Source organism: Ruditapes philippinarum, unplaced genomic scaffold (assembly GCF_026571515.1).
Source record: "Ruditapes philippinarum isolate M1 unplaced genomic scaffold, ASM2657151v2 ctg1082_1_1_1_1, whole genome shotgun sequence".
NCBI classification, from domain to species: domain Eukaryota; kingdom Metazoa; phylum Mollusca; class Bivalvia; order Venerida; family Veneridae; genus Ruditapes; species Ruditapes philippinarum.
Window position 1 is genome coordinate 143,619 of NW_026851798.1, and position 11,384 is coordinate 155,002.

At 33.7% G+C, this 11,384-nt stretch overlaps 1 protein-coding gene across 1 annotated transcript; it reads right to left on the reverse strand.

Annotated features, from left to right (window-relative positions):
- Positions 1-2,773: 2,773 nt before the first annotated feature.
- Positions 2,774-10,843, reverse strand: LOC132739970 (uncharacterized). The gene is made up of 6 exons (XM_060727824.1): positions 10,244-10,843; positions 9,524-9,706; positions 7,056-7,142; positions 6,185-6,343; positions 5,031-5,302; positions 2,774-4,379 (listed from the first exon to the last, which is right to left on the reverse strand). Exons 1-6 carry the CDS (start codon positions 10,290-10,292, stop codon positions 4,167-4,169), a joined length of 963 nt encoding a protein of 320 aa, XP_060583807.1. The 5' UTR covers positions 10,293-10,843; the 3' UTR covers positions 2,774-4,166.
- Between the last annotated feature and the right edge of the window lie 541 nt (positions 10,844-11,384).

The following is an 11,384-nucleotide window of genomic DNA, read 5'->3' on the forward strand; positions in this document are numbered from 1 at the left end:
TTGCCATTATGCCTTCTCTTGTTTTTGATTTGTACCATTGGGCTCCTTGCCGATGGATCTGTGTGGCTGTGGCCAGATGAATACCTCCATTTCTTGTTGGTCTTTGTTTTCAGAGAAAATCGCTGCGCGGACTGGAGTCTATATGCTACGCGGGCATTCGGAGACTTTATTTATTAGGCGTATACAATTTGTAAATATCAGCCTCCATGCTTTTGCAGCAGACATTTGATATTAAAATCGGGTTAATGGATAGGTGATGGTGGTTTCCGGAAATACGTAGACTTTATATATACATTAAGAGAAAATCGCCGCGCAGTGGTCTGAAGCATATGCCTCGTGGTCATTCTGAAATCTTATTTCTTAGGCGGATACAATTTGACATACCGGTTTTCAAGACATGCAATTCTTTAAAAGTCTTATTAATAAGACTCCATGCTGGAGTATTTTTTTGCCAAAAGACCATGATTTATACATGCATAACGTTTGTAGAGTTTTTTAAGACAATGCTACATGAACAATTTCTAGGCGTAGATCATCAAAGACCCCAAGTGGCTGGAAAATGAGGTATTTAATCTGTATATCAGTGTATATGGAACTTATTTAAGTTAAATATGAAACGTTTATGCATATGTGTACGTCATGCAACAAGAATTAGTGAGGAGAATATATTATCCAAATGTATTCAGGGGAGCATTTATAGACCAAGAAAAGAAGAGAGTGACAACTGGCATTTTCAAGAAAAATCTGAAGACTTAACTTGCAACGGCCTCATTGATGAATTGCAAAGGAAGAGTTACTTCGTGTATATTTAATACATTGTACAATTTTGCCTGTTTACTGACAGAAATAATCTGCTTTTCTTTGATTCGCATAAATCTTTTGAAATCTAGGAAATTCTTATTAAACATGTCTTAATTCAACAGAAGAATGCACAAATTATGTTAAGGGAATTACTGATTAAGTAAATTTGGTCCTTTTTTTAAAAAAAACGAACCTGCCAGTTTTAATTAGCACTATATTTAAATTTATACTGCATTTACCTATAATGTTACCTCTCCTTTGTGTATTCATTCACATTTGAGCCGCTTCACGACAAAACCAACATAGTGGGTTTGCGACCAGCATGGATACAGACCAGCCTGCGCATTCGCGCAGTCTGATCAGGATCCATGCTGTCCGCTTACCAACTCTATTAATAATAAAGTGGAGAAACTGACAGCGAACAGCGTGGATCCTGATCAGACTGCGCGGATGGGCAGGCTGGTCTGGATCCATGCTGGTCGCAAACGCACTATGCTGGTTTTGTCGTTACGCGGCTCATTTAAAAAAAGAGACTGAATAGCAATTATCAAATTTTTCAAATATCAAATTTTGAGCATCATATTATTAGTATATCTTTAATATTATTGTTTACAGTAACTGAATTAACTAGCTGTATCAATTTTGTATTCTATCGTTGAATTATTATACAACATCAGGTAAAATACTTTGTGTAAAATGAGGCCTTCAATTAATATCAGTTTAATCTGACATTGTAGATCTTTGTAGATGTATGTAGAAATTGTCATTTTTTCTCTTAAAAAGGAATTGTGCTACTTATTATATAAATTTTGAATATGTTATATGGTCGTCACATGCAGCATTAAAACGACTGTTTGCAATATAATCATAACCCTCTACAACTCAGCGTCTCTAGGTATATATAAGCTTTCAATCGTTTATACAAAGCCATATAACCTGTCAAAAATCTTTATAACAAAACAACAATTTAACAACAAAACCTAACGATAATCACACGACTTACGATAAGATGACGTCATATGGTGAAAATAGTAGGACATATTTCCAATCTATGCATGTTCTAAGTTGATCAACTAATAATAATAACTTTATATAAGATTTTCATATAATTTAATCTTTTTTTGTAAAGAATACAATTTGACATATAAAAACATGAAAAACATAAATAAAACCATAAACACAATTTCACAGAATAACAGAGCAAGGCCTTATAAACGCCATTTATAAACGGGCCTACTAACTATACAGGGGAAATGTTAAGTATTATGACGCTCATGTTTGAACGTAACTTGTCTTCCATATGATAAATCATTTTATCACATAAAACGCGGCGCGGGAGTGTAATAAAGCCATTTAATAAAAACGATATTACACTAGTGTAATAACACTTTGACGTGACGTCATTTGCGCTATATAGAAACATAGCGTTAAAACGCGCTAATGTTAGCGTTACACTATAGGCGCGTCATCGAAAAATTACTCATTTTAACAGTTCACTGTTCTTATTTTATATATGTGATAAATAGAATATTACATTCGTGTAGATTCAATACTAAATTTATTGAACTCGTTGAATAAAACAATATTATGCTCGCCAGAGGCTCGCATAATATGATTTTATTCAACTCGTTCAATAAATTTAGTATTAAACTACACTCATTCAATATCCTCTATAACTTTCACGAACACATAGTCTATGTACAAAGGTGGTTTATCGTATAATATATAATGTTGGGAGCACATATACCACATTGGAAATTTCCATTTAAATTTGGCCCCGCCCCCATTCATTGCTATAGGCCGGCTGCTCACTAACAGTATATCACAAACAAAACCATGTGTTCTTTTGTGTAAATAAGGTCAACCAGTGACTATTGTATACATACGTACCAATTAAATACACAGTCAGCCATTTTGTATAAAACTGTTAACACTGGAAACGCCCTTCGTAAATGGCACTATATTTTGTTGCGTATGAAAGATTGCACTTTTTTCGTAGTTTGTGCTTGACTTGAAATTTCTTTTTTTATACAAATGAAAAGCTAGATTCATTATGAATTATAATAGCAAAGTCATTTTGCTAAATAACCATCATATTAAGGATATCTAACAGTTGGTTTTTCTAGGTTTTCACTAAATATTTCTCTTCATATACTTCTATATCCGGTGTTCAAAACATAACCATTATGTATGTTAATTTATATACAAATAAAATGATCTATATTCTGTTCCATTATTATAACGAAATACACTCTGTAGATGACATTGCGACACTATATATGAGCCGCGTCACGACAAAACCAACATACTGGGTTTGCGAGCAGCATGGATCCAGACCAGCCTGCGCATCCGCGCAGTCTGATCAGGATCCATTCTGTTCGCTTACCAACCCTATTACAAGTAGAGAAACTGATAGCGAACAGCATGGATCCTGATCAGACTGCGCGTATGAGCAGGCTGGTCTGGATCCATGCTGGTCGCAAACGCACAATGTTGGTTTTGTCGTGACGCGGCTTATATGGAGTTTGATTTAACAAATGAAAATAATACAAAGTACAACGTACATGTAGTACAAAATTGAAAAAATGGTAAAATGTTTTATAAAAATGCTTCTGCATGAAAATGTAAAAAATGACGAAACCTCGTAAGTATTTAAAATGATTAAAATGACTAATTCAATAAACACTGTAAGAATTAACAATAAAACACATGAATCATGCATAACAAACAAATGAATACAAAATAAAAATGTAGAAATGTGTGTTCAATAAGTGACATACAGTTTGTTGTATGATGTATTTTTATCATAGCATTGCAAAATAAGATGTAGAGCCGGGTTTTTTTTTAAAAAAAACTCAAGACTGCTGAAGAAATCTCTCAAATATAATAAACATAATAATTAGAATTTGCATTATATGGTCTACAAAGTTTAAAGATACACTATGTCATTTTTGAATAAAACATTTTTTTTGCAGAAATTTATTGAAATCTGTAAAATGCTTATTAAATAAGACTTACTTACATAAAAGAACCTATAAACTATGTATAGGAATTAGGTCAAGTAAAACAGGTCCTTTCTTAAAAAACTGTCAGCTTTTTTAATGACACTATATACAAATGTATACATAGAGTGTCCACCCATAGTGTGTAGAATTTAAAACATAACATATCTACTTTATGTGAAGTCAAAACATGTTTAAATTGAATTATTAACAAAAAAAAACTCTGTAGCAATTTTTAATATTTTCAAATATCAAATTTAAGCATAGTAAATCTTTTACATTCTGTTGTAATAAAGACATATTCATTTGAGGACTTATTTCAAATCTTTGACTCAATTCTATTTAAATTAATGGTGAGATAACTTATTTACTCTCTTCTCGAGTGGCTTCTTCATAAGATGGAGGCGCTAAAACAGTGTCCGGGTGTATGTCTTCTTCGTCTATTATACCATTTATTTCGTCTGTGTGAGGCAGTAACGGTGGGGCACTAGGTCCTACAACAGCACTATATCTGGGCGGTTCATCGTCCGCCCTCTCTCCGACCCTCTCCCGGTCTCTCTCCCGTAATGCAGCAGTCTGTATTTTGACAATGGAAAACATTAACTACTAAATGTACTAAATAAGTAAATACTGCTTTAAGTTTGAAAACGGATATACCTTAAAATGTGTCCGATAGATTCCACAAACAAAATTGCTTTGTGTGCAACGTACATCTCTGACACCCTTCAGTATAGAAATTTAATTCGTTCATTTATGTAAAGGTATTAAATGTTTCGAAAACTACTTTATACAATACAAACCTATAAAACTATGGCATCAGCAACGTCCGGTTACCTCGATTAATAGAGCATAGCATTGGACTGTGAATCGGACAACAAGGATTCGACTCCCGGAGATGCAGGTCATTTTCAAACTGATTGATCATGAAATCCTTTATACGGTCATATACAATGTACATCTACTCTGGCATGTACAGATGTAATAGCAGTCCCTTGTGAAAATGAAGGCATTGGTACCGGTAAACAGCTTGCCAGTCTGACCAGGAACGATGCGGTGGCTGAACTGATTGTGGTCTGGTGAATTCAAAGAAACTTACAGCCGTCATCAACCACCAGTTCCAACTCTGGCGTCCAACAGTGCAAGCGTATAAATGAATTTTACAAACTTGAATCACGACTGGAAAAAACGTAAAAATTTACATGAGATACTTAAATAAGATATACTAACCGCTTCTTCTTCTTCTTCTTCTCCGACGACGCCGCCGACGACGGATTCAGTATCATTTTCTTTGCACACTTTACTACATCTTATATACTTTACAACGAGTACCAGCAGTACCAACCCAGCAACCACGCCGATCACAATAAATATTATGGTCTTTATAGGAAGCCCGTCGTCGGGTCGGCAATCTGATTTATCGCCACATGGGTTATACCCATTACACTTTAGTTCCGTCGGAATACAATTACCGTTATCACATTCATAATCATTGCAAGAACCTGAAAAATAGTTTGATAAAAACTTATGATTTGCATGATATATAAATTGTATGGAGCGTCCATGGCAAAGTGGTTTAGGTCATTGATTTCAAAGAATTCGTCCCAAATAGCTAAAGGTTCGAATCCTGCAGGTTCGAATCCTGCAAAGGACGTTGGGTTCGTTCATGGGAGGAAGCTATCCAGCTAACCTACGGAACGTAGGTGGCCCTACTCAGGTGCCCGTTCGCGACTGAAATAATGCACTGATGAATACACGAAGTCTTCATCCACTAGTAAGGACATTTACCAGTATCATTTGTGACACTGACTTAATCTAAAGGTGACAAACTTTGATTATTTCACCACTGATAGGTGGTATAGAACATTGATATCAACTCCCGAAATTTTGCAGTAGCTGTAGACCATAGCACTGTCTTTAAGACTTGTGAGTCTCTTATCCAAATGTTGTATTAATCATAATTGATTGACTCATAAAATATAAATGTATATCACAACAGACACAAAGTCACATTACGTGTAAATCATTCTTTAGTTAACAACCTTTATTTAGGCCACAAATAGTCATTTACAGAACGATATAGAAATAATGGACTTCCGGCTGATCATCAACTCAAAATGTCTAGTTTCCTTATTAAAAGCAAATAAAAATATATCCGACAACCCGTAGAGACAGCTTAAACAATAAGACACAAACATTAAAAAAGAACAACAACAAACAACAACAGCAACAACAAAACAAAAACAATAACTTTTAGGGGAGGACTACCATGAGCTATTGTAGCTCTCCGTCCAATTCCTTTAACTGCTTAAATTGTAAATTATTAACATGTATATATACGTTGAATAAAAATATGTTTAAACCAAAAACAAAAAACCTTTTACCATCCGAATGAAGCACGTTGAGAAAAAGTTTGAAGGAAATATATGAATCATCTAAATAATTTGCAGCATCAAATTTAATGACCAATGAATTATATTTTTCTGTAGTAAACGACTGATTTATAGGTGGTCTGTTGCTCCCACAGTATTCACTATTGAGTCCTGAAATAAAACAATTATCATAAAAATGCTATGATTAAATAAAAAAAGTATTCATTTTATAGCTTAAATAAATGGATGAGTTTTTTAATCATATTTAAGAGAAATATGCATTGAATTTAAGAGTTTTTCCAATTACATTTCAGTTACTATAGCAACAGTATCTTTCTTCATGTAGCGATAAACGTACATGTATATAAGGAACAATCTTGTAGCGCTCCTTAACTGTAATATCTTGTACCCTACCCAGTCACATAACATCATAATTAGTTTGACTATCCTTCAACTTTCCCTTAAATATACATAATAGCATAATTAGCATAACTTATCCTTTAACTATCCCCTACATAATTAGTTTGACTTACCCTTTAATTTCCCCTAAAATAATTAATTTGACTCATCCTTTAACTTTCCCTTAAATGCCATTGTTGAGCGAGGCAGATATAAGAAACAACAATTAATTGAAAGGTTCTACATATATGGTTAAGTCCAATATTGTCTTTAATGGCATTTTTCATTTCTTCAAAGAGTATATGTTCCTGATGCCACGTAGTATTAGTTTGGAGCGAAGCGATGAACCAGCGTTTATAGCGACATTGTTTGAATGAACTTGTTCATGGACAATTACGGAAAACTGAAATGTCATATTATCATGCCAGATCTACTGCTAAAACTATAGTACTTCTATGTATCTATGTAATACCAAACATTTTACCTGAAATTGGCTTGTTTGATTTCTCCCAATTGACTTTATCAGTACTTTGTCTAAATTCAACACACGATTCACCTTCATTCTTAAATTCTGGAATATTAAAAGAAACAAATATGATTTTACTTAGGTCTCAATATCAGACACAAAAACCGAACCACCATGCTATTATTTGTGGATGCCAAGTCTTTAAGTGTGTGACTGTCTTCTTCGCCTTCTCATATCACAAGAAGTGTTTTTATATCTTTAAAGTAACACACTCTTATTTTTATATTACATACAATAATAAATGTTTCAAACCATGCAATTAAGGAAAGTCGATAAAAGAATGCTGTCTATAAATCGGGAAACCAGCTGAATTATGCAACTGAACTTTTCATAGAATAGAGGTACATTTTTTCACTGGTATTTAAAAATGATCTAAAGCCACAACAATGTTTATCAAAGTTTAAAAAAAGATAAATAATAAAAAAATAAATAAAATATTAATAATGATAAGTAAATAATCAAAGAAATTGAAGGATATGGTGGTGAACTATGCGATTAAGAAGTTTCGTATTTGTGTTTCCGATTTAACCACTGACTTGCCAATGTAAACATTTATAGAGAATTTAGTTCTGTAGTACAATTTTGTTTTGGTTTGGTTTTACGTCGCACCAAACACATTAGAGGTCATATGACGACTTTCCAGCTCCGCCGCACATTATTTCATGCACAAGCGGGCACCTGAGTAGAACCACCGACATTTCTTAAGCTAGTTGTATAGCTTCCTCACATGAAAAGAATAATAAAAGTCCTTGGCGGGACTGAAGTACCTGAAAGTGGTTTGAAGTATAGTGATACAATATAAAACTTTTTATACATAATTGAATGCTATACAGAATGATACTAGATCAAGTATTAACAAATTCATACACACATTACGATATTAATAACGATACCGCAGATAAAAACATTCATTGTATCATAGTTTGAAAACCTGTCAGTTAAATAGTATACCAATATATGCACAGTGCGTTAACTGGAGTGCCGCACTTAGTTTATCTAGAGCATGCTCGTCGATTAGCTCATTGTTTCTGGGGTTTTCTTAAGAGAGAACGATAGAAAAGTCATATTCAGATGCTTGTACATTGGTTACTTTTTTCTAGGGTTTCATATTACGACTACAGAGAACGTGTTTTCATTTTTGTCTATGATACAAAAGAAGAAGAACATCAAAACACTTGGCAATCTGGTTTATATATATATACTTGGTACAAATCAGATTGCTTCGATCATGTCTGATGCTCTTTCTATAAGTACATAGATCAAGACAACAAAAATATGGATACTGACACTGGTACATATGTATACATTAATTGTATCATAGTTTGGAGACTTTTCTGTTGAAAACTGTCAGAGTTTAATCGAATACATGAATATGCATGCACAGTGCGTTAACTGGAGTGCAGGTACTAGTTACCTGCACTCACAGAGCATGACCATTGATTAACTCAGTGTTCATTGGTTACTTTTTTTCTGGGATTTCATATTGTGACAACAAGTAACATGTTTTTATTTCTAACTATGATACAAAACGGAAAGAACATCAAAACACTCGGCAATATGATTTATACTCGGGGGGGGGGGGGGTACGCCCCCTCGCACAAATCAAATAGCCTCGTGTTTCGATGCTCTTTCTATTACATATTACATACTGTGTCAGATTTAGCTTTAGCTGCAATATCGTGAAAGACATGACCGCGTGGCCTTGACCCAATTGAATACCAATCAAATGGTACAGATGCCGAAGGAAGGTAACTAACTACATGGCAAATACATGTATTTACTTAAATAAAAACAAGATTAAATGATGAATGATGAAAAAATCCTAGATCTTCTGCGTATTTGATATTGGCCTTGACCACAATGAACTCTAGTCAAAATATATTGACGTGCCAAAGCTAGATTCAGAACAAACAAACATACATGTTTGTTCTGGGTCACAGGGCACAATTAGTTAGACTATATAACCTCATCCAAAACCCAAGGTCATTAAATTCATTATAGTGGTTCAACGACCAGCCAGTATAGGGATCTACATGCATGCTTAGCTGACTTAGTGTCCAATGAAAACGCTGTATTTCTTAAAAATTATGTGCGTTAATTTTCATAGAAGAAAAAAAGTCGATACTATATTGAAATCCGTTCATAGTCGCCTTCTATTTTTCATAGTGCTTCATAGTACCGCGTAGTGACGTAATTAAGGGCCAAATAAAGCTTGACACTAAATATGTTAGTGTTCATCCTTAGCTGTTCTACAGAAATTAGAAACATTCTCCTGTCGCTATCGCTCCCGTCGAAGTTTCTAATTTCTGTAGAACAGCACGGATGAACACTAACATATACGTAGTCTTGCAAGGAAGGGCAGACTGCCTCGACGTTTGCTTACATAGGATGGACATGATATTAAAGAAAAGTGTAAAGGTTTATACCTAGTATTTGGAATATAATTTTATTCCACGTGACTGAACCTGCCCACCAGTTTCCGCTGCTTATTCCAAGATTACATGATCGGCTTCCGAAAAATGTAGGACTTCTCGAAAACCCAACTTCCGCACTTGGAATTCCATAGTTGGCCAAAATAATGAGTCTCCCACAATTTTTCTCCATATTATCTGTGATTTAATTTATAAAATCGTACATGTTTAATAAAATTATCAAGATAAAACTCAAGTTTAAAAACTCTATATCTTTTAACTACAGCTAGACATGTATTCACTCGCTATATCTACAAAAATGTAGCAGGGTTGGATGCCCAAGGTAACCCTCTACGTCTCTGAAAGAAAATTGCCGTTTTTCCACTAACCGTGTAAAATTATTTATACTTTCCGCGAATTCTTCTCAATTTATGGAATTCAAAACCGTAACACAGACACTTGGGGTTATGTGCGTGGCTCCCCTTCTTGATCCGCACTTGTATACACCATGTCAAAATATTTTTGCATGTTATTACGACCTGGTCACATTTCTTGAACATGAAACTTGTTTTCCGCTATTCAAACTTGTTCACATGTTAGACACTTAACCGTCTCATATTTATATAAGCAAAAATTTAAAACTAATTCTTGTAATATTAATATTCAGGAGCGGAGAAGGGCGGGGTCTATACTCCAAGTATCTGTGATTTTTATTAGAGGTAAAACAATACTCACATACAACAGAACCGTCAGCCACAACCTGACGGTGTAATCCTGCTATCATTAAGCACCCCCATACTGTCAAAATTCTGACCCCCGAGAAATCAGTAATATCCAGTTTCTGTTCTTTGTACTAAATTATACAAGTTATAATTATGCTCTTAATATGATTACAATTCACGCGCGTGTAAGTATTTTGCAATACCTATGCTCCCATTCGTGTATACACAAATGATGCGTTAGTATTTATAGTTATGTGTCACAAACAGTGTGTAAATAAACTTCTCGCGCGAGTAGCCCTCAAATGTCACTAAAATGTCACACACACACAAACCACAACATTATTAGCTTATAGGCCTACACATGTATAGCATTTCGTTAACAACATCCGTTATTAAATCATTTCACATCGTTAATATTGCTCTAATTAACACATACATACGAAATTATCTTGCTTTTATCATACATACAGTCATACTTGCAAGTGTTACTCATTCAACTATGATAGCATTTTACATTTTTATCTCGCTAGATAAATATCCTTCTTTCAAATATTTGTTTAAACTTGAACAATGATACCCACGCACACCGGTATATTTTGTTAAATGTTGAATTAAACTGTTTATCTATCAAAACCATTATGCTATTAATATACATATATATAACTTTGACAAAAAAAAACATTATCGATCAAGTAAACATGTAAACTTTATATATAAACAATAGCTTAAAGACAATGCTACTTGACACAACATAAAGTTTTTAAGGTTCAACAAATTACTTCTTTGATAACTTGAACAGATAATACATTGACAGGCCATTTTTTTTCTTCAAAATTAAGAAGTCACTCAGTCAAACACACATTTTGATTAAGGACTGTCAACAGTCGAATCTTAAACGGTCACTTTTTAATTAATATAGTTAATAAATACTGATTTTTAAGGGCAATTAAGAAAAAGAGAAAAAAAAAACAAGACAAACAAAAATAACATGTAAACGAAACAGTAAAAAGTCCTCGATATATAGATCTATATGTATATATTTATAATTTACAATGTACGTAGACTTATGTTTACTTATTTATAATAATAATAATAATAAATAAATGATATATGAATGCCTCCAAGCAATGATACGAAAAACGAATTGCATGTAA

Bases quoted from the DNA above. Each gene is read 5' to 3' on its own strand.
- LOC132739970 (XM_060727824.1), bottom strand. From the start codon at position 10,292: ATGATAGCAGGATTACACCGTCAGGTTGTGGCTGACGGTTCTGTTGTA. The intron at 7,143-9,523 runs GTATAAACCTTT...TTAATATTCCAG, and splicing joins AATTATATTCCAAATACTAG to AATTTAAGAATGAAGGTGAA. The intron at 6,344-7,055 runs GTAAAATGTTTG...GTTTTATTTCAG, and splicing joins ATCAAACAAGCCAATTTCAG to GACTCAATAGTGAATACTGT.